The sequence below is a fragment of the Moschus berezovskii genome, chromosome 16 (assembly GCF_049115385.1).
Source record: "Moschus berezovskii isolate FMDL1 chromosome 16, NW_MosBer_1.0, whole genome shotgun sequence".
Lineage (NCBI taxonomy): Eukaryota > Metazoa > Chordata > Mammalia > Artiodactyla > Moschidae > Moschus > Moschus berezovskii.
In genome coordinates, this window is record NC_142475.1 from 72,145,375 (window position 1) to 72,170,691 (window position 25,317).

A 25,317-nucleotide genomic window follows, 5' to 3' on the forward strand; every position below is an offset into this window, starting at 1 on the left:
ATTATGCAAATTTTCTGTGGGCTATCTAGTCAGCTAATCAGTCGTGTTCAACTAATTTTGTGACCCCATGGACTGTAGCCCACCAGGATCTGTTCATGGGATCCTCCAGGCAAGAATACTGGAGTGGGTTGCCATTCCCTCCTCCAGGGGATCTTCCCAATGCAGGGATCAAACCTGGGTCTCCCTCATTGCAGGCAGATTCTTTACCATCTCAGCAACCAGGGAAGCCCATCTAATCAGCTAGTTAGCTTTTAGTTATAATATTAAATCATCATGGTTTTAGGAATATCAGTCAAAACCCTTCACTTCCATATCACTGAGAATCATGTGGGAAAATGGACATGTGGAGTAAAGTTAACCAACTTTCAACTGTTGGACTATTTTATTGAATGGAATGTATGCCTCTAATATAATGATAGGCTATAACATGAGCATGTGAAATATTTTTTTAAAAGCATAGGAATTAATAACTAGGATTAAGGATGAGCAAATAAGCAACATTTTTCCATAATGGGAAAATACCTTCCAATTACATCCCCAAGCTCTCTAAACATGCCAGCCTTATTGAGTCATTGGTTTTATGAATGTATTATGTATTAGAAAATGCCTTTCTCAAGAGTATTAGTCAGACTGAAAAGACTCATCAAAGGAGATGGTCTCAGGGTTCAATTCATCCAGTCACTTTCTTTTTCTTTTTTTAATTTTTTATTTTTAATTGGAGGATAATTGCTTTACAATATTGTGTTGGTTTCTGCTGTACAACAACGTGGATCAGCTGTAAGTATATATATATATATATATATATATCCCCTCCCTCTGAAGCCTCCCTGCCACTTACCACCCATCCTACCCTTCTAGGCCATCATAGAGCGCTGGGCTGAGCTCCCTGTGTTGTACAGCAACTCCACATTAGCTGGTTACACATGGCGGTGCATGTCTGTCAATGCTGCTCTCTCAGTTCGCCCCACCCTCGCCTTCCCCCACTGTGTCCACAATCTGTTCTCCCCATCTGCATCTTTGTTCCTGGCCTGTATATAGGCTCATCTGTGCCATTCTTCCAGATTTCACATACATGCATTGACACATGATATTTGTTTTCCTCCTTCTGCATCCAGTCACTTTCTCAAGCAGACAAAGACACTAAGGTCTGGAAAACTGACATATAGGACAGCTTGAATGAGGAAGGAATTTGCCACAGCAGCACAATGAATACACCAAATACAATGGGGTGCTCACTCATTTTATTTTACTACAAAAATCTATGAATTCTTAAATAGACATGCTAATTCAATTATTGCTTTCTACTGTTAAATCATGATAAATGGTGAAATAACTTATTGTCAATATTAAACTAAGTATTAAAATAATTTATTAATATTAGTTTCTTCTATGCTCTGCCAAATAATAGGCTCATGAATTTTAAACACTATAAAACAGCCATATCCTTACTAGAAACCTTATCAGAAGCTTTTAAATTTTCTCTAAAATTCAATTTACATTTTTTATCTTTATCATTTATGATTTTTAAAGAGTAATACATTTATAATAATGAGTTAAGGCTCCAAAATCACTAGAAATATAGAGGAGTTGGAAAATGTGCCAAAAAGTTAACATCAGTTAAAATATACATTGAGGCTTTTGGTATTAGCAGATACTGTTGATCTGCTGATATTTTCTGTTAAAGAGTCTTTCAGTGTGAGCGTGTAGTAGATGTTTTCTTAAAAATGCACCAAATGCATTGAAATGCACTTTTCTGACCCACAAAATATTCTTGTGAATACTTAAAATAGCTAACCTACATCCTCAATGTATGATTTTTGCAAACTGATAAAGTCATAAAGCCACAACAAAATTTTAAAGATGTTAATAAGATGGCATCTGGTATCAGACATTTTTTCATTCTACATAAGTCTAATTATGGAGATAACTGAGTAAAAGAGCAGTGCAGACCACTAAGTCATGAGGAAAAATCTAGGGACAAAGGTTAAGGGGAGGACATAAAATAAAGCAGGACGGAAGTAAGAAAATGAACTGAATTAACTGTAAAACCACATAGTTCTTAATTATTAGGGCTGCAAACCTACACCCCAAGGATTCTTTTAGAAAGGTAAATCAACTCAGAGTTACAGAAAATGAATATTGAGGCAAATCTATTTAAAGTCAATGCACAAACTTCATGGTGGAAGTGTATTCTGATATATCACAAGTTGTACTATTGATGTCACTTCTGAACATTCAAAGATAAAATGATCAGGCTGAGTACTATAGATTCCAACTGTCAGCTCTGAAATTCCTAACAATAACAGTTATTACCGAGCTGCTTTCTATTGTTCCTTTCTAAGCACTTTACATAGATTAAGTCATTCAGTCATCACACTAAGACCAAGGTAGAGAGGTAATCATGTGATCATGTAGTTAGTGTCAGACTTAGGACAGGCACTCTGGCAAGAGCTGGAGTGCTTAGGCATCATATGACTCCAGAGCTGGAGTGCTTAGGCATCAAATGATAAGCTTCATTTGAAAAAAAATTAGGAAAAGGACTACAGGTTAATTTGCAAGTTAACACTTCCCCAAATTTTCCATTTAATCAAATGACCAATTCACCAATTTATCAAAAATTTACTTCATTCATAAGTATTTTATAACCAGTTATACTTTTGAAATGATTTTTTTTATTTTGCTATTAATGTGTCATACATTATGACATCAGGATTTTTAAAAGTAATATGATTGGAGAGAATGGAATTGTAGCATGTATATTATCATAAGTGACCAGTCCAGGTTCGACGCATAAATTTTCCTCTGTTCATTTCTTTGCATTTGTGCTTTTTAAATAAAATTATTTAAAAAAAAAAAAATAAAGTGACAGTTTGAGCTGGCAAGCTATATCCAAAAAAAAATAAAATAAAATAAAAGTAATATTGTAAGTTTCTTTATCTTAATACATTGGCCTGTTGAGAAGAAAGAATATCTGTATGGTTGAATATTGGATTGCTTTGAGATGGAAACTTCATACGTCAGTCTGCGCCTGAGACCCAAATCTGTACATAGGGCAAAAAGGAAGGATTTCCAGCGGCACTAAAAACACATCCAAAGGAATTTCGCTGAGGTAGAAAAAGTATCAGGACAACATATGGTATAAGATACTGGCTATCCTCCTTGTCATCTTTTTGATGAGGATTAATTTCTTTTTAGGGCTTCCCTGGTGGCTCAGTGGTAAAGAATCTGCTTGCTAATGGAGACACAGGTTTGATCCCTGGTCCCAGAAGATCCCCTGGAGAAAGAAATTGCAACCCACTTCAGTATTCTTGCCTGGAAATCTCATGGACAGAGGAGCTCGGTGGGCTATAGTTCATGGGGTTGCAAAGAGTAGGTCACAATTTAGTGACTGAATAACAACAAACTTATTTATGCAATTGAAACTAGAATTTAAAAAAAGAGATACATTCCATTTTTAACAAATATCTTTTGGTCATCATGGAGTATGCCTACAGACTCAGACAGTCACATAGATAGACCTGCAGTATAGACGACGTAACTTCTCAAAGTAAAGAAGAAATCACTCTGCATGATTATTTATCCATCTATTTACCCATCATCTCTATATAATCTATCAACTATTTATCCTACTTTGCTTATGTTCAGTACACATACTTTAAATCCTAATTTAATTAGACAGTGCCTATAAAGATGAAAAACCATTTATGTTGTTCTATGTGGCTTCCAGGATATTGCATAGTTTTATGAGGATATTTCAGCATTTTTTAATTGAACTGAACTTTAGAAGTCTCCCAGTATATTTTTTTTCTCATTGAGCAATTGTCTATAACATAAATTATTTTTTACTTCCCGAGCTTGTTTTTCAATTACCAAGAAGACCATTCATTAGTTCCTTCACACGCGTATCAATTAGAAATAGTAGTATACACAATATGTTACACTTATTTTTTAAAAGGAATCTGTTTCTTGCTCACTCATTGTTCCAACAGTTTTTGGAGTTTAGTATTCATGTCCAAGGGAATTTAAATCTGAGACCATTGAATATGAACCTTATACTCTTTATTGCCTTTCTGAACAGTAACTCTGGTGGAAGATTTATGATGACATAGTAGGGATATTTCCCTATGTACAGAGTGCATGTGTGTTCAGTCACGCCTGACTCTTTGTGACCCTTTGGACTATAGCCTGCCAGGCACCTCTGTCCATGGGATCTCCTAGGCAAGAATACTGGAGTGAATTGCCATTTCTTCCTCCCGGGTATTTTTCTGACCCAGGGATCGAACCCATGTTTCCTGTGTCTCCTGCATTGGCAGGCAGATTCTTTATCTTCTGAGTCATCTGAAGCCCCATATATTGCTGTATAATAATTAAATGAAAGCAAATAGCAGTTCTTTGGATGTGGACCTTTGTATAAAAGTCCAAAGAACGAACTTATGGACATAGCATACTTACTTGGCTTTCTTTCCTTTTTTTTTTTTTATATTTTTTAAAGGAAGTTTGGGGTTACTTTTAATTCCAGTGTTAATCTGTATTCAAAAAATATAAATTTAGCTAACATTTCTGCCTTTAAAGTAATGTAAAACTTCTTGATTAAGTTATTATCCATGAAATAATAAAGATTTAAATAATTCTAGGGCAGAATCTCGGGGCTTTCCAGGTGGCGCTAATGGTAAAGAACACACCGGCCAATGCAGGAGATGCAAGAGACATGTGTTTGATCCCTGGGTCAGGAAGATCCCCTGGAGGAGGAAATGGCAACCCACTCCAATATTCTTGCCTGGAGCATTCCATGGACAGAGGAGCCTGGTGGGCTACCATCCATGGGGTCACGAAGAGTCAGACACAACCGAGCAACTGAGCACACACAGACTTCAATAAAAGTTTAACATTATGCATACTAAAGTCTTTCATGCTGCAGGCCCAACTCTGTGAAACACCTTTCTAGTAGATCATACGGTGGCTTTGCAGAGGTTCTCTTTCAGGGAAGAAGAATAAAGCAGGAACTGTTTAGCCCTTGCAGTCAACCGAGGGACAGAAATGCTCTCCCGTACCCAGGGCAGCAAGTTTGAGCGCAGTCTGCTGTGAGCTGGCTACCTTCACTTCTGTGTGATGCGAGGAAAGATACTCCCAAAACGAGTTTTGAGACTCAGAGAGTTGATGCATTATAACTTTTTTCTTTTTGATAGGAGTAATTGAATTAAACCAAAACAGGAAGATGGCATGCCGCTAAGTCTTTTGGTTTTCTTCTAGTGATGCAATCACTTGCATTGCAGGAAAATATTCACTAATTCTACTGAACACTGTATATTTATTCAGGTTCAGTGAGCATTTTAGAGTGTGTTACTCCTCATTACAATTCCTTACATTTGCTTGGTATTTCTCACAACCTTCTTATACACACATGTAGCCTAAAATATTCCCCTCTAGAAAAGAGAACTAATTACTGAAAATAACTTCCCATCAAATGTGGAGCACAGAATATTCCTTATTAAATTTTCCTACAATGGAGGGTGTTCTGACCATGTATGTGATAGTTTTGAGCATGGGTTTGTTTCAAATTTATCTTCACAAAGTTGAGAAATGTTTAGTAATATAGAGTATGGTGTAAATTAGGGGATAAGTACGAAATAAAGGTGGCTCAGATGGTAAAGAATCTGCCTGCAATGCAGGAAACCTGGGTTCAGTCCTTGGGTTGGGAAGATCCCTTGGAAACTGGAATGGCTACCACTCCAGTATTCTGGCCTGGAGAATTCCATTGACTCTGTAGTCCATGGGGTTGCAAAGAGTCAGACATGACTGAACGAATTTCACTTCACTTCATGAAATAAATGCACATGCATTTATTACATCAATTAAAACTAAATAGCTTTTTATCAGTTAGTAAATAGTTATGGCTAGGCAAGTTTGCTTTTTAGTGTTAGTGACACACGTGATTGAAATGATAGTTAATGCACATTTACATATCATCTAACATCAAGACCACAGGTCACCCTCTATTGAAACTCATCTTAAATTTCCTTGTGAATCTTGATTTCAGTTACACTATGAATCTCACACTCATAGTCACGTTGTTTGCTTTCGTTGTAAACATTCACTGAGGCTTCTTCCCTACAGATAATCATCTCTCCATAGAATTCAGTAATGAAGGCCAGCACAGCCAAGCCAAATTATATAAGAAAGAAAAACTGAAATAATTTTCTTATTCTCCTAACAGTTTTGCAGTGTTTATATGAAAAGACAAGTTAAAAATAAGACTTACCACCACAATATATCGAGGTCTGTACTGAATGGTTCCAAACAAACCCAATATGACGACAATTATATGTAGAAAATTGCCAAGAATGGGCGCCCACTGGAAGCCAAGGAAGTCAAAGATCTGCCTCTCTAATGCTGAGAGCTGCAACAAAGCAAAGAGAGTCCGTAAGTATATAACTTGTGCACCATCAGACCACATTAATGTTGGCTTCACAGTTGGAGAAGGCAGCAAAGTCAATTTCAATTGCACTTATGGACACTTATCACTAAGATTTTGACACCCATTTCATGTATCGCTTTATGCAATGTCTCTCAGAAAAAATACTAAAATTACTTTGAATATCAGGATTTCAACTATAAATAGATTTTAAGCCTTTCTGGAGTGCTAGAGATATATTCCTGAAATCCTTTTCTATAGTAGTAAATCTTTTATGATATTATATTTTCTAATATTAACCTATCACTATTTTTAGTAAAATGACTGGCTTAGTTATAACATACTTAGAGCAGTAACTCTAGGCTTCAATGCCAGTACTATTAATACTTGGGAAAACAAACAAACAAAAATAACAAAAACTCCCCCATTTATACCTTCTTATGTAAAATATGAATTATAAAATCTTTTTTTCTTTTTCTTTAGATTGTCATTGATTATAATGACTAGCCACTTTTTCAAAATGAAGCTTATTTATTTACTTTAAACTTATTTACATTAACGATGATAACTAATTTTTCAAAATGAGCTTACTTATTTATCTACTTTAGTTCCCAATCTAACACTGGAGTTTCATATTTCCTTTGAATGACATTTTATTGAGACAATATATTTACATGAAAATTCATCTTCAATTAGGTATCTGTGTGTGTGTGTTCGTTGCTCAGTCGTGTCTAATTCTCTGCGACCCCATGAACTGTAGCCCAGCAGGCTTCTCTGTCAATGGAATTCTCCAGGCAAGAATACGGAGAGGATTGCCATTCCCTTCTCCAGAGGAACTTCCCAACTCAGGGATCGAACCCTTATCTCCTGCATTGCAGGCAGATACTTTACTGTTTGAGCTACGGCTACTGCTGCTGCTGCTGCTGCTAAGTCGCTTCAGTCGTGTCCGACTCTGTGCGACCCCATAGACAGCAGCCCACCAGGCTCCTCTGTCCCTGGAGTTCTCCAGGCAAGAATACTGGAGTGGGTTGCCATTTCCTCCTCCAATTCATGCAGGCATACTAAGGCACTTCAGTCATGTCTGACTCTGTGCGACACTGCAGACAGCAGCTCATCAGGCTCCTCGGTCCATGGGATTCTCTAGGCAAGAATACTGGAGTGGTTTGCCATTTCCTTCTCCATTTGAGCTACAGGGAAGTACTATTCAATTAGGTATAATCCTTTCTAAATACCCAGATAAAAATTATAGGGTAATGACAATTTTAGACATGTCACAGTTTATTATATTTGCATTAGATACAATTACATTTTTAAGCAACTCTAAAATATACTAAAGTATACACTTATACTCTTTATGATGAAACAGATGAATTTCACATAGTCCAGTGAATGTCAACAATGTAATTATCATGTACAAATAATATTTATTATGCTTTATATCTAGAAATTTTATAATCCCACCTGCTGTGTTTGGACATGGATCTTAATGCATTTGAAGCATTCTTCTACATTAACTTTGATAAATTAGTAATTCTGAGAAAATGACCCACTGATCAACCATCCTGCCGGCACTAGAAACTGCAAGTTTGAAAAGAAAATGGTACCCTAGGTATTTTTCTTTTTAGTTATGTGGCAGGTGTATGCCTGAATAACTTTAATTTCCTTGGACATAAAGAAATGTCCTCTATCCAGGAAGCTGAATTTACCTTGGTTTAGATTCACCTTCAATAAGATGTGGAGGAGAAAGAGAAATGAGCAAATACCTCAAGACAACCACACCAGAACCACATTCATTTCATGGGTATTTCCTGATCATCAAGTGATTTGTCACTAACCCCTGCACTCGCAAACAGGAGGATGTACAGGAATGACTAAAACTCAAAATAATCAGAGCAAGGTAAGAAGCAGCACCATGTTTTCAACCCCCTGCTTTTCTGCTCCTGACTGTAAATAGTTCCCAAGAACCTTCCCCTAAAAATGCAGCATTCTACTTATTGGTCCATCAGTGATGTAAATATGTGGGGGCTTGTATCCAAACAGGATGGATATGCTCAGAAAAAAAACACAAAATCCTGAAGAGCAGCTGCAGGCAATCCATCATGAAAAGCAACCCGATTTTAAAGCCATCATGTATCACAAATACCTTTAAAGTGAACTTTTCAAACAGAAATACCCATTTTCTTTTCTGTCAGAAGACTCATGAATAGCATTCTCTTTTATGATATTAAATACACAATGAAAGGAAAGCCAAATTAACACTAGTCATTAGAAAATCTGCACTCTTTATGAACCCTGTTTCTCTACTTATTAATACTTATTCTCTGATAACTTAAAATGGATTTACAGTGATTTGAAATCAAAGCACAAATAAAAAGTCATAAACAAACAAATAAGGAGGTCATATAAAGTACCAGGCGAGAGACAGCTAAAACAACTATACAAATCATAAAAATTAGATTTGAGTATTGTGTTTGAAAAAGTCAACAAAGACAAAAAGTCCTCTAAAGGTAAATAAAATACCATTGCATTCTGTATTACTTATTTTATCTAATTTCCATGTTCGGTTATTAAGCCATTTAGTTTAGAGGCAAATATATTCTCTTCAGGCTTCCCTGGTGGCTCAGATGGTAAAGAATCCACCTACAATGCAGGAGACCTCAGGTTCGATCCCTATCTTTGGAAGATACCCTGGAAAAGGGAAAACAGGTGCCCACTTCAGTATTCTTGCCTTGAGAATTCCATGGACAGAAGAGCCCAGCAGGCTACAGTCCATGGGGTCTCAGGGTCAGACACAACAGACTTTCACATGTTCTCTTACTGTCATCATCTTTAGAGATGGCACTTTTTGCCTTAGAGCTTGACATTAATAATGATGACTGAGAGCCACAGAATCAAATTAAGTGATACCACGGTTGCTTTGCTAACTCAAAAACATAAGAATATATTTTAGAAACACGTCTGTCAAAATGGTCTCATCAGTACCATGCTTAAGCTGTTGGTACAGGCTGGGGAGGGTAGATCAGGTACATCTCTTCCCAACTCCTCTATCAATGATGTTGCTTTGGGAACGTGACTTTGCCCAGTATATTTACAACATGGACTTCCCTGACAGCTCAGGGACTTAGCAGCAGCAGCAGCAGCCGTAGCTCAAATGGTAAAGTATCCACCTGCAATGCAGGAGACCCTGGGTTCGATTCCTGGGTCAGGAAGATCTGCTGGAGAAGGATAGGCTACCCACAATATGGACATCAAGAAGCACTAAGAAATCAAGGTCTTGTTTATTTGTAATGAGAGCCTATGGTTAAATAGTTACCTCTGCACCACTGAACACGGCACCTATAAAACAGTGGTTCTGACTCAGGAGAACAGCGGAAGGAAGTCATCAAATGTGTGATGCAGTATCAAGAGGAAGCATCTGGCCCAGATGACAGCAGAGGACAGAGAGCTCTGTAGAGATGCCACAGCACAGAAGAGAATGAACGAGACCCTGGAAGAACCTGAGTTTTAAATCAAGATAGAGAATTCAAGAAACTAGAAAAGGAACAAGCAATCCAGAGGAAAGCAAAACTAACCAGTCCCCAGTTTAAAAACAGAACAGGAAGCAGTGGCGTAAAGAACTTTTCTAGGGGACAGGTCAAGTGCGTAAGTAAGACTCTGGAAGCTCCAAGAATGTGATGGAAGAGAATATGAATCTATTCCTAACAAGTTGAAAAATAAAGGCAGACAGAATCTGAATAAGATGGAAGGAAGGAAGGAATGGAAGGAGACCAAATAAGTGATGCAAAGGAAGTATGGTTCAAAAACATGGTTAAAATTAAAACTGGGCATGGTTTTGAATGTAAAGGCAAAGAAATCACTGAAACATTCTCCTTGGATGGCAACACCAGAACTATAGACAGAGAAATGTAACCCGACGTCATACTTGGGACAGCGTGGGAATTATCTCATACTCATTATAATAAAAATGTAACTTGGCTTGTAACTTTCAGAATCTAATTGTAGAAAGCTCGGAAGCCTTCATTATGATTATGAAAATATAAGTGCAATTTGACCCTGTAAAGTATAACAGAACTGACAAGGGGCTGAATATTCTATGTAAACTCTGTGTATATGGCAAGGGGAAGATGTATGTTTTAAAATTCTTCCTGCAGGTCAGGCATTTCCTTCTGTCAGGCTCCAAGGTGAAAATGTTTCCTGTAAATCTATGAATCATTAACTGCACCTCAAATTAACCACAAATACCCCCAATAGCACAATAAAGGTCCCTATTTCCTTATTATGCCCAGATAATGTAGATAGAGACAAACAGGGACACATGTAAAATACAGCAATTTTTCTGTCTTTTTTTTTTTTTTTGAGTATAGTTCCCTTTACACTGCTGTGTCAGTTTCTGCTGTACAGCAAAATGAATCAGCCTTACATATACATATATCCCCTCTTTTTTGGATTTCCTTCCCATTTAGGTCACCTCAGAGCAGTGAGTTGAGTTCCCTGGGCTGCACAGTAGGTTCCCATTAGTTATCTGTTTTATACATAGTATCAATAGTGTGTATATATTGATCCCAATCTCCCAATTTCTCCACAGGCCCCCCCAGCTCTTGGTATCCATACATTTGTTCTCTCCCTCTGTGTCTCTATTTCTGCTTTACAAATATTATCATCTACACAGTTTTCTAGATTCCATGTACATGTGTTAATATATGACACTTGCTGCTTTCTTTCTGACTTAGTTCACTGTAAAATACAGTAACTTTCTTATTGATCCATATATTATATTTAACACAGTGTTTTGCTTAATAGCTCATAATTATTATAAATTGTGGAAATTTATTTATACTTAATTAAAGAGCTATAAAAACTCCAGGTGACCAGATATTTTCCTAGACATTTACCTCAGTTGGATCTATATAATATGCTTCTATCTAAACAAAACCTAGGTAGGAATGTTCATTCTTAAGAAGTAAATACCCTTGGAGGCGGAATTTCACAGTGAGAAAGGTGAGCTCCCTTTAACTTCCATTTCTCTTGGACTTTTCCCTGCTAAATAGAGTCAGACACAATAAAATAGATCAAACCAGTGTTCCTCATGTTAGTCGAATTATAGGAAGGTATTCAATTAAACGATGGTTTCCTAAAACACCAAAATTAAAGCTTATTGTATAACTGATACTCTCTTCTATATAACCTGTAGTCTAGGGATTCAGGAAGTTCATCTTTCATAAAAAGGAAGAATGCAAAAGCTCTAACTAACACTACTACTAGCTAAGTTGGGGCTTCCCAGGTGGCGCAGTGGTGAAAAGACTACTTGCCAATGCAGGAGATGCAAGAGAAGCGGGTTTGATCCCCGTGTTGGGAAGATCCCTTGGAGGAAGAAATGGCAACCCACTTTAATATTCTTGCTGAGAAATCTCATGGACAGAGGAGCCTGACAGGCTATAGTCCATGGAGTTGCAAAGAGTCAGACACGACTGAGCGTGTATGCACTAGCTAAATCAATATGTTCCAGACCATTTCAAATGACTTTTGGTGTTAGAAGAGGTTCATCTTTGTCTGGAAGGTCAGTGTAGCCCTCAGCTCTACCACCATCATCCTTGCTTCCTTTGTTCTAGAATCTCATAGCTACTCAATCTCAATGGACTTTTCATGCTCAAGATTGATTATTCAAAACTTCTATGTTCATAGACCTGGCCTAGACCAAATTACAATCTTATGTTTTAAGCCATAATCTGAGAATACTTTTTCATGGCTCTAAAAAAATAAATAGAAGGATCAGTAGCATTTGTATCATGAGCCTACTTATAGAGATGTGCCACAAAAGTCCTAATAACCTGCAGATTTACCACTCTGTCAAAGCAGGTGCTGTTTTGGAGAGAATTCTCTTGCCTATAGACAGGTAACTGAGGCTTAGGATGTGCACAGACTGTGATGGACCTAGGAATTTCAGATATAGCCTGTTCATGATTTGGTTTACCCAATGAGGAAAACAACTGTGTTAAGGGCTTCACAGTTTCTGCATGATTTAGTATTATTTTTGGTAGCAGTTAGATGGCAAGGGCTATTATTCCAGTGAAACCAGAAACCAATAATTTAGTGAAATGAATAAAGTAAAAGCAAGTTGCAGTGGCCTGAATGACTACTAATGCATTTGCAGCTAGGGAAGGCAGAACCTTGAGAGCTCAGAGGAAGAGTATTTTCTTAATGTCAAGTGTCTGTTGAAATTTGTTCATTGAATTAGCTTTATTCGGGCGCTGTCTCCAGAACATTTGAAAAGGCTTCTTGAATTCTGTCAATATATTTTGAATCCCTGTATCTCAAGGAAATTGAATGAGCACTTTCTACTCTTACAATTCAATCAGAAAGATATAAACTACTTGGTCAAGTAAGCAATTTTGGGAAATCAGAAAACAACCACGTGTTGTGTTGCAAGTCTATTTTTTGAAGAAATAAGAAACCGTGGGTAACATACCAAGTTTCCTGTTTAAAAAGGAACAGATATTGCACTGCCCATGGACAGATTTATGGAGGCCAATGAGCTGAAAGATTCATGTGAAGGGCATTTATGAACCACAAATTCAGTTGGGAAAATTCTTCAGTGTATCTCCTGCACTGACTCAGCATGTCAACTGGTTGAGTGACGACTATTTCACCAATTTCTCAGTGTGGCAGAGAAGCCACCTAATTGAAAAAAAGTGCTCTAAAGCCTGAAAGAATAGCAATACTATGAATGGGACAGTATTAATGCTTACATATTTCCATATTCATTAATCTAATTTGATGCTAACAAAATAGGATAAACATTATTATCCTTATATAAAGAAACTCAGAAGAGTCAACTGATGAGCATCAGAGAACAGTCTAGCGTCTTTATGTCCTGATCCTACATCCTTTCTCCTATACTACTCTGAAATCATGCAACAAAATATACACTGTTTAATGAGGTTAAGTTCTGAAATGAGCTCTCTCACAAGAGATAGAAATAACACAGGGAGCACAGAGGGATGTTTCATGATGTGGTGCTCCTTCTAGGGCTTCCCAGGTGGTGTTAGTGGTAAAGAAACTGCCTGCCAATGCAGGAGACCTAAGAGATGCTAGTTTGATCCCTGGGTTGGGAAGATCCCCTGGAGGAGGGCTTGGCAACTCACTTCAGTTTTCCTGCCTGGAAAATCCCATGGACAGAGGAACCCTGATTGCCACAATTCATGGGGTCAGAAAGAGTCAGACACAACTGAGTGACTAACACACACACAACAATAACAGCCTTGTCTAACTCAGTGAAACTATGAGCCATGCCGTGTGGGGCCACCCAAGACGGATAGGTCATGGTGGAGAGTTCTGACAAAACGTGGTCCACTGGAGAAGGGAATGGACAACCACTGCAGTATTCTTGCCTTGAGAACCCCATGAACAGGAAAAAGCAAAAAGATTAGGACACTGAGAGATGAACTCCCCAGGTTGGTAGGTGCCCAATATGCTACTGGAGATGAGTGGAGAAATAACTCCAGAAAGATTGAAGAGATGGAGCCAAAGCAAACCAACACCCAGTTGTGGATATGACTGGTGATGGAAGTAAAGTCTGATGCTGTAAGAATAATATTGCATAGGAATCTGGAATGTTAGGTCCATGAATCAAGGCAAATTTGAAGTGGTCGAACAGGAGATGGCAAGAGTGAATGCTGACATTTTATGAATCAGCAAACTAAAATGGACTGGAATGGGTGAATTTAACTCAGATGATCATTATATTGACTACTGTGGGCAAGAATCCCTTAGAAGAAATGGAGTAGCCATCATAATCAACAAAAGAGTTCGAAATGCAGTACTTGGATGCAATCTCAAAAATGACAGAATGATTTCTGTTCGTTTCCAAGGCAAACCATTCAATATCAGAGTAATCCAAGTCTATGCTCCGACCAGTAATGCTGAAGAAGCTGAAGTTGAACGGTTCTATGAAGACCTACAAGACCTCTAGAACTAATACCTAAAAAAGATGTCCTTTTCATTATAGAATGCAAAAGTAGGAAGTCAAGAGATACTTGGAGTAACAGGCAAATTTGGCATTGGAGTACAAAAGGAAGCTGGTCAAAGGCTAACAGAGTTTTGACAAGAAAATGCATTGGTCACAGCAAACACCCTCTTCCAATAGCACAAGAGAAGACTCTACACATGGACATCACCAGATGGCCAATACCAAAATCAGATTGATTATATTCTTTGCAGTCAGATATGGAGAAGCTCTACACAGTCAGCAAAAACAAGACCAGAAGCTGACTGTGGCTCAGACCATGAACTCCTTATTGCCAAATTCAGACTGAAATTGAAGAAAGTAGGGAAAACCAGTAGACCATTCAGGTATGACCTAAATCAAATCACTTACATTTATACAGTGTAAAATGTATAAATGAAGTGACAAATAGATTCAAGGGATTAGGTCTGATAGACACAGTGCCTGATGAAGTATGGACAGAAGTTCATGACATTATACAGGAGACAGGAATCAAACCCTCCCCATGGAAAAGAAATGCAAAAAAGCAAAATGGCTCTTTGAGGAGGCCTTACAAATAGCTGTGAAAAGAAGAGAAGCAAAAATCAAAAGAGAAAAGGAGAGATATACCCATTTAAATGCAGAGTTCCAAAGAATAGCAAGGAAAGATAAGAAAGCCTTCCTCAGTGATCAATGCAAAGAAATAGAGGAAAACAATAGAATGGGAAAGACTAGCAATCTCTTCAAGAAAATTAGAGATTCCAAGGGAACATTTCACGCAAAGATGGGCCAATAAAGGACAGAAATGGTATGGGCCTAATAGAGCAGAAGATATTAAAAAGAGGTGGCAAGAATATACAGAATTATACAAAAAAGATCTTCACGACCCAGATAATCACAATGGTGTGATCACTCACCTAGAGCCAGACATCCTGGAATGTGAAGTCGAGTGGGCCTTAAGAAGCATCACTACGAACAATGCTAGTGGAGGTGATGGAATTGCAGCTGAGCTATTTCAAATCCTAAAAGATGATACTAAAGTCTTAATATGATGCAAATCCTAAAAGTGCTGCACTCAATATGCCAGCAAATTTGGAAAACTTAGCAGTGGCCACAAGACTGGAAAAGGTCAGTTTTCATTTCAATCCCAAGGAAAGGCAGCGCCAAAGAATGCTCAAACTATCGCACAATTGTACTCATCTTACACCCTAGTAAAGTAATGCTCAAAATTCTCCAAGCCAGGCTTCAACAGTATGTGAACCGTGAACTTCAGATGTTCTGGATTTAGAAAAGGCAGAGGAACCAGAGATCAAATTGCCTGCATCCGTTGCATCATCCAAAAAGCAAGAGAGTTCCAGAAAAACATCTACTTCGACTTTATTGACTACACTAAAGCCTTTGTCTGTGTGGATCACAGCAAACTGTGGAAGATTCTCAAAGTGAAGGGAATACCAGACCACCTGAACTGCCTTTTGAGAAATCTATATGCAGGTCAGGAAGCAACAGTTAGAACTTGAGGTGGAAAAAGAGATTAGTTCCAAATAGGGAAAGGAATGCATCAAGGTTGTATATTGTCACCCTACTTATTTAACTTATATGCAGAGTACATCATGAGGAATGCTGGGCTGGATGAAGAACAAGCTGGAATCAAGATTGCTGGGAGAAATATCAATAACCTCAGATATGCAGATGACACCACCCTTATGGCAGAAAGTGAAGAACTAACAAGCCTCTTGATGAAAGTGAAAGAGGAGAGTGAAAAAGTTGGCTTAAAGCTCAACAGTCAGAAAACGAAGATCATGGCATCTTGTCCCATCACTTCATGGCAAATAGATGGGGAAACAGTGGAAACAGAAGCAGACTTTATTTTCTTGGGCTCCTAAATCATTGCAGATAATGACTGCAGCCATGAAATTAAAAGATGCTTGCTCCTTGGAAGAAAAGTTATGATCAATCTAGACAGCATATTAAAAAGCAGAGACATTACTTTGCCAACAAAGGTCTGTCTAGTCAAAGCTATGGATTTTCCAGTAGTCATGTATGCATATGAGAGCTGAACTATAAAGAAAGCTGATTGCCGAAGAATTGATGCTTTTGAACTGTGGTGTTGGAAAAGACTCTTGAGAGTCCCTTGGACAGCAAGGAAATCCAACCAGTTAATCCTAAAAGAAATCAATCCTGAATATTCATTGGAAGGACTGATGTTGAAACTAAAACTCTAATCCTTTGGGCACCAGATACAAAGAACTGACTCATTTGAAAAGACCCTGATTTTGGGAAAGGTTGAAGGCGGGAGGAGAAGGGGACAACAGAGGATGAGATGTTTGGATGGCATCACTGACTCAGTGTACATGAGTTTGAGTGAACTCCGGGAGTTGGTGATGGACAGGGAGGCCTGGCGTGCTGCTGTCCATTGGATCGCAGAGAGTTGGACGTGACTGAGTGAACTGATCGACTGTTAGGGATTATTCTAACAACTTCTCATATCGACCCAGTTAGCTTAACTAAATGTGCAAAGTTTCAAACTGTAGGGTTTAATTTTGCAAAATGAGGCTCTTAAAATTGAGTAAACTTTAAAAATATCTCTTTTGATAGCACACGGTTTGAAAAAAAGATTCTTACATTTTACCAACAGGTTCTTGTCCAGAGAGGCATTTCCATACTTCTCTGCTAGCCCTGCAGATACAGACAGAGACATAAAACAAATAATGCCATAAAGAAACCAGGTGATGAGCGCTCTGCCTCCTCTTTTCATACAGAGTCAGTAATGCTTTGGGTAAAAATTTCACAAAAATTAGGCAGGAGGGAATAATCTGTCAGTATTTGTTTGAAGATGTCCCTTGATCTCTAAAGAGGACGATTACATCATTTGATTAAGCTTCTAAGCATCCTTCCCCTGCCAGAAATTATCCTGCAGCCCAGCTCCTCCAACTTTGCCAGGTTGAAGCTGACCTTAAAAAACACAGTTCCAGTTCATGAATAGCTCAAGCCAGGGAGAAGGCAAATTTAGCAAAAGCCCAAAGTACCAATTTGTTACAGAACAGCGACTGAAGATTAAATTTCAACCCTCCAGTGGAGCCATAATGGATCCAAGAACACTAAAGTTGAGCCCCTAGGCTGGGTGACCTATACAAGCCCACAAACAGCTGGCGGGAGTATGCCTGCTGTGGCATTTAAGACTCCCACGGAGGTTTGGCTGAAATGGCAACCCAGCATGAGAAGACAGAGAGAAGGTTATGGGTGGAAAGTTTCCCTAAGTGCCTTTTCACATTTTTATTTGTTGTGGCGACCACCTGTAAAATTCCTTTTTTTAAAAGAATTCCTTTAAGGTATACATTTCATTTGGGAAGGAAATTAAATGTTTCTTCTTTAGAAAATAATACGGGAAAAAACTTGAATATGTCAAAGTATTTATGCTATACAGAAGCCTTCTCACCTGAAAATTAGAATGTACAATAGACCTTTAAGTGATAATCAGTTGATGGTGTTAAGGCAGGTGAACTTCAACTGTTCACTTTCCTTTTGATCGTTCTCTTTGTTTTCCTCTTGCCACTCCTAGTTTACTATGTAGCAGCTGCTGAGTGTCCCGTTGCTGTTCATATCCTTGGAAAGATGCAGCACCCCACTGACTGTGGACCCTGTCCCTAACTACGGAACTAGTGAAAACCCTAGACAACACTTGAGGTGTTTCTGGTGTACACTTGCCTTTTGTTTCCTTCTTCACAGTTATCACTAGCCAATAGCTATGGTTTATTTATTTATTTTTGAGATGTTCATTACAGCTTTATTCATAATTGGTGCAACTTGGAAGCAACCAAAATTTCCTTCATTAGGTGAATGGATAAATAAAATGTGGTATATTTATTTACTTATTTATTTATTTAAATATGAAGTGAAACTGTCTTCATCAGCTATGTTCAAATAACCCACAGGAAGGCAGAAAATGAAAAATGAAAAATAATGTGAACAGAAAACACAAAATAAAATTTTAGATTTTAATCCTTAATATATCAAGAATCACATTAAATGTAAATAGTGTACATATGCAAATTAAAAGAGAGAAATGAGAAAAGTGGATTAAAAACCGTGATGACTGTCATTATGGCATCTATAAGCAACTCACATCAAATGCATGACGTAAGTATATGGCTTACTATTTTCAGTACAGCCTGAGGATCTTTGTCTTTTATTGTCCAATTATATTTATTGTGATTAATGATGTATTTGGATTCGTTTATATTATTTGGATTTGTTTATTTTATCCTTGCTTTGTATTTCTTTTTCTTACCATTTCTAGGATTTTACTTCTACTTTCATCCTTTCTTTTGAAATTTCAGTTTTTTCCCATTTCATTTTATCCCCTTATTAGTTTCAATGCTTTATTTCTTTTATACAAATAATCAACCTAGACTTTTAGCATATATACATAAATTATCATTGTCTGAACTTAATAATCATCTTTTCCTTTTTCTCAAACAATACAATCTTCAGGTCAGTTCAGTTCAGTTCAGTCGCTCAGTCGTGTCTGACTCTTTGCGACCCCATGAATCACAGCACGCCAGGCCTCCCTGTCCATCACCAACTCCCAGGGTTCACTCTAACTCATGTCCATTGAGTCGGTGATGCCATCCAGCCATCTCATTCTCTGTCGTCCCCTTCTCCCGCCCCCAATCCCTCCCAGCATCAGAGTCTTTTCAAGTGAGTCAACTCGTCGCATGAGGTGGCCAAAGTATTTAGAACACTATAATTTCCCAAATCAGTATTTTTGCATACAGGTTTATATCTTGGCATTATTATTGTTATTATTTTATTTAATCAATATTTAAGTCTGATTTACCCATATATATACCTGCTTCTTGACCTCATTTCTCAGACATTCTCTATTGGAAAACTCTTTCCTGAAGAATATACTTGTATTTATCTATATTTTTTGAAAAGATTTTTTTTTTATGTGGACCATTTTACATGTCTTTATTGAATTTGTTACAATATTGCTTCTGCTTTATGTTCTGGATTTTTGGCCCTGAGGCATATGGGATCTCAGTTTCCTGAACAGGGATCAAACCCACACCCCCTGCATTGGGAAGTGAAGTCTTAACCACTGCACTGCCAGCAAAGTCCCTGAAGAATATACTTTTACATTTGTTAAATTGAGTCTGTTGGTGGCAAACTCTCCATTTTTCTTCACTTGAAAGTATCTTTATTTAATTCCAACACTTAAAAACATTTCCCATTAAATTTATTTTACTTTCTGCATAACGAAAATATGTTGGATCCCAAAGGTGCTAGTTAGAAGTGAGCTATTGTTTAATCATGTTTCCTCTGAAGGTAATGTCTCCTCCAGATCTCTCCAATAGACTTAAAAATCTCCCTATGTTCTTGAAGCTTTGAGGATTGACTCTGATGTAATTTTGTGTCTTTTCATGTATCTTTCTTGGTAAATTTTGGTCTTCCATAACATGATGATTGATGTGATGCTTTGCATCAGTTCTGGAAAATTCTCAGCTAAAATCCTCTTTAAATTGTTACACTTATATTCTGCCTCTCTTCTTTTTTTCCCTTCTAGAACTCTATTCAGGAACATAGAACTTCTCATTCCATCTTCCTGTCTCTTAATCTTCTATATTTTCTAACTCTTGTTTTTCTGAATTGCATTTTGTATAATATCTTCCCAAATTATTTTCCCATTCATTATTTCTCTCCACTCTTTTAAATCTGGTAAACCCACTCACTGATTTTTAAAAAACTTACTATTCTTAAGTAATCTTTTAAAACTTTGAACAGAGTTACAGATTTTACCATTTGTTATAAATTGGTATATATAATTTAACCAGAACCGTAAGAAAATTAGTATTGTGTGAATTCTGAAGCACTTTCAACATGTTGTAGGAATAATGTGGACTTTCTTGAGTTTTACACATTCATAAGTAAATGGTCTGTATCTCGTGCTTTTGATGGTTTTCTGTGAGCTGTAGTTTCTGGGAAGTGAGCAGCTCTCATTCCTGTAACTCTTGTAATCCAGTCATTCGTGTGCCTCCTTCATGAGGATTCAGTGCGGCTGTGGTGCTGTTATCCCTCTGATAGGAACTCTAACTCGGTGTAAAGCCCCAAAGGTCTGTTACTTATTTTTATTTTATATTGTACTATATTTTATTTACAGTGTTGTGTTTGTTTCAGCTGTATAGCAAAGTGATACAGTCATATATATATATATATGAATTAACAAAAGCAGTTCCTGTCTTTTAATGGGATGCTCATGGTTTATAACATAAATGGCATTATTTTGAGAGAGGGATAACTTAGATATGGCACTGGGTTTTTTTTCTTTTTGCTGCTTGAGGCAGTTGTAAAATAACTTAATGTAGCTTTTTACAACTGTGTATTCTATAGTATATTTTTCATTTGGTGAAATTTTAACTGTTAATGTTTTTGGCATTGTGCTTTCTACCATTTATTAAATAAAAATTTAAAAATTAAAAAAAAAATTAATGTTACATATGAATGGATGCAAAGTCCCTTTAGTCACGTCTGACTTTTTGCGACCCCATAGACTGTAGCCCACCAGGCCCCTCTGTCCATGGAATTCTTCAGGCAAGCATCCTGGAGTGGGTAGCCATTCCCTTCTCCAGAGGATCTTCTCAACCAGGGATCAAACCCAGGCCTCCCACATTGTAGGCAGATTCCTTACTGTTTGAGCCACGAGGGGAGCCCCAATATTATGTATATTTTTCCATTCATTCTATTTGATTTTTTCAAATACGCTTAGTCATTTTGCTCTTTCCTTAGCTCCAACCTCTCTTTTATTTCTTGGAGCATTTTAATTTATGCTTCTTTCCTGTTCTGTGCCTGACACGAGTTTGTGAGTTTGATTCAGTTATTTGATTAATCATTGTGAGCTTAATCTTTGTGAGTTTGATTCAGTCATTTGATTAATCCTTGATTTATAGGTATGGTCCCTTGGTTCTTTGTATATTCTGAATTGTTTACTGTGAATCTACTTCCTTGGAACTTTATCTTTGGGAAATTTCGTGATTTATTTTGAAGACATATTAACCCCTCTCCCACCCCAAAGGACTTTCTTTTCTTTTGGACTTTTATTTGTATCTCTCAAGTGGTGTGAATTTAGTGTACAAATCCATGTGAGGACTAATCTATGTTAATGAATACTGAGGAGCTGTTTTAATTTTTTTTCTACCTAGGACTAAGGTTGTTGTTGTTTGGTCCCTATGTCCTGTCAGACTCTTTTGCAACCCCATGGACCATAGCCCATGAGGTTCCTCTGTCCCTGGAATTTCTCAGGCAGGAATACTGGAATGGGTTGCCATTTCCTACTCCAGGGAGTCTTCCTGACCCAGGGATTGAGCCCGGGTCTCCTGTGCTGGCAGATGGGTTCTTTACCACTGAGCCACCTGCACAGCCCGAGACTAAGGCTGGAGGCAGACCACTTTGCTCGTCTGTTGGGAACAGGCTTTGCTCTACTTCTCACCGTCACTTTGAGGTTATATCTGAGTGGGCTTCCAGTTTTATGAGAAGGGTCTTCTGTCAGACTCCCAGATTGGAGAGTCATTTGAAATTTCTCTTTCTCCATTCTCTGAGTTTTGAAAATAAAGTTCAAGTTTAGAAGAACTTAGTTTCTTGCTAACTCACTGATGCAACTAAAACATCTTTTAAATCTGACACTCACAGTTGTTTTTTAACAGCAGTGATGTTCAGGGAAACTATTCTACCGTTCTGCCAGAAAGACATCTTCCAAAGATATTTCTGATCTCAAATAATATATTGCCTCTATTATGTGTTCCTCTTACGGAATTTAAAGAAGTCTTATTTCAAGGAAACAGAATTCCACTGATACGCTTTATTAGGGAACTAATGACATAGGTCCTATCTATTCTGAGGCAAAGCAGGAACTTGAACTCATTTCATTTCCATCAAGCAATATTACTGTTTAATGTTAAACATTGGAACAAATAAAAGAAGGAATCTTTGAAAACAGTGATTGAAATTTGATTTTTCATTACTGAATTATGCACTTTTAGAAACTCAGGAAATCAGCCTATGTTAAGTCGAAAAACTAACACATGCTGTTTGTCATCACACAAATGTTAGAGGGCAAAACAGTCTGAGGCATAAGATATAATATTTAATAATCCAGGGCTTGGGTCAGCTTATATCTGTATCAGACAGCACACATACAAAGAGTATAGCAGTATTTTGCATACTGTGGCTCTACAATAAATATCTGTCAAACAAAATTCTCTTTTCTCTTTGACAAAGAGAAATTGCTGTGAAAATATTTGGTGGGACATCTTGGTTTAAATCATGATAGACTGAGTAAATAAAATGGGCATTTACATGAGTTGGAGGAAATAAGGCAAGTGGTTTGACAAGCGAAGTGAGAGAGGTAACTCCTGAGCTGGGAAACAAGGACATGAATGATGGAACAATTTTCATGGTATATTTCTGCATTAATGTGATAAAAATGGTAATACGAGCCTGATTATTCTCCCCTCCTTTATTGACTGCTACATAACTTGTACAGGGAAGGAGACTTGGAGTTTTTATTTCTTTGTCTCGAGCACCACCGGCACCATCTGTTTTTCCCCTTATAGCCATCTCTCCATGGCAACATGTATCGATTTACCAGCAAGACTGCAACTGTATGGCCAACTTTATGTAACTCTGTACCACCAACCATGAATCCAGCAATTTTCTTTTCCTACCTTAGTTTTCACAGTCACCCTCCAGTGACTATGTTGCTGCGTTTTAGGGCACTCTACACAGAGGGGAGAGTAGTGTTTTTTAGTGAAAGGTGCTTTTTATCCCAGCAGCTATCTCAGGGCCAAAATGTCTCCAGCAGTTAAGTTAAGACCTGGCTGGCAACTAAAAGTGTACGTACTTGTCAACAGCATTAACTGAGATCTCAATGTATCAAACCAGACAAAAGAGATGCTGGAAAGCTGGCATCAAGTTAAAAAATGGCACGTTCCTTTTTCATTGGGCCCACGTTGTGCCATTCCTGACTGGCACAACGGTTTAATGAGACCTGGATGCTTCTTTGGTCATTGAATAGTGCATCCATCACAACAGAAACGTGAATGAATTGCTCATCAAGACTGGACTTTCTTTCATCTTTATGGTTGAACTAAGAAGAGCTTGCAGGCGCTGCATTGTGACAGCCAATGCAAGGAAACCACTGAACTCCATCAAGGGATTATGTGATGCATGTTGTGAGCAGCTTGGCAAAATTATAAACTGTGTATTTTTCCAGTGGAAATCTGGAGTTAGAATATTCTCTTTATTCTCATAAGTACTAAATTAATTAGAATAAATCTTCAAGGAAGCAAGAAAAGTAAGACATTTTAAAACTTAGAAATTAAAACAAAATATTAAAACTGATTGTGATATGTAAAAGTAGCCCAAATCACATTCAGAAAGGTCTTTACTCTGTGCTGCTAAGTCACTTCAGTCATGTCTGACTCCATGCGACCCCATACATGGCAGCCCACCAGGCTCCACCGTCCCTGGGATTCTCCAGGCAGGAACACTGGAACAGGTTGCCATTTCCTTCTCCAATGCATGAAAGTGAAAAATGAAAGTGAAGTCGCTCAGTCTTGTCCGACTCTTCGCGACCCCATGGACTGCAGCCTACCAGGCTCCTCCGTCCATGGGATTTTCCAGGCAAGAGTACTGGAGTGGGGTGTCATTGCCTTCTCCTCTACTCTGTACTTCCTCAACAACTATATCTGTGGCTGTATAATATTTAGCATGTGTTGAATTCAGCAGTTGTATGTTGGGTAAATGAATTACACTCTGGGTTAAAGCATAGGGAACTCAATGGAAAGACCCACATCCTCAACTACTTAAGTATTTTGCAGGCAGTAAGACTGATTGAAACATTTGCAAAGAAACATGATCAAAAGATCACTTTTCCACCCAAATAGAGTAAAGGTATTCCAAGTCTTTCACAAGAGAGATGTTACTCAAGCCAATGGTTCAGGATCAAATAAAATGGACATGACAAGCAATATCTCAGATCTCAAGGTTTGGCTAACAATATTTTAGGAATAAACATGTTTTGCACATTTTCCACCTGATTTCTGCATCCAAAAGTCTTCTTACTGAAACTCCTGGGAAAGTGATGGTTTGGTTTTTACAATGAAGTACCTCTTTTGTCTCTGCAACTCAAATTACAAATTTATTTCCAAAGAGTTCAAAACACCTGTTCAAATGTAATAGCTTTCTGTCCTCTCTGATCTTTGTAGGTTGAGCTAAAAGTTAATGTCAGAAACAAGTCAGCACCAAACACTCAGGCAGTGTAATACTAATTTGTCTTGGTTTTTAAGATCCTTCTCTTATTTCCTCTTCTATAATAATTACTCAGGCACAGAGAGGCATCATTTCCACAGCTGTTTTGATTTTGCTCTTCGTCATAGTTCAATTGCACTGATATTTCAAACCAACTAGTCCATGGCTTAAATAACAACATAGCAAAACCCCTATGACCATATAGCACTGTGTCATGTGTGTTATATAACACACACACACACACGCATGTATAACAGTGTTATATAACACTATATTATATATTGAGTCAAGGACTAAGTATGGGGCCACCACCCAAAGCCAACAGTCAAGTTGAAGAGATGGACCAAACATCAGCCATACAAATACTGAAGAGCAGGGAAGGGAAGAAATACGAGCATGACAGAGGCAACATAAGAAACCTCCAAAAGATCGTTAGTAGCTCTGAAGTGCTTCTGGGCAACAGAGTCAGGATTTATAAACGAAATAAGGAATTTACATCATTATCCTTGGCCAGCCAAAGACACATTTGATCTGTTCTTCTTGTGCATACTCATTCTCCTCCTCGTCTTCCATACAAAGGAGATCCTATTCTAAGAATCTTTAAAAACCCCTTACAATG

The 25,317-nt window shown here is 37.8% G+C and overlaps 1 protein-coding gene across 1 annotated transcript in view; it reads right to left on the reverse strand.

The window, feature by feature from the left end:
- NKAIN3 (sodium/potassium transporting ATPase interacting 3) overlaps positions 1-25,317 on the reverse strand; it is a 563,225-nt gene that overhangs the window by 259,094 nt on the left and 278,814 nt on the right. The window contains exon 2 of the mRNA XM_055432401.2: positions 6,260-6,397. Within this exon, the coding sequence (XP_055288376.1) occupies positions 6,260-6,397 (138 nt within the window). The remainder of the gene's footprint in view (positions 1-6,259; positions 6,398-25,317) is intronic.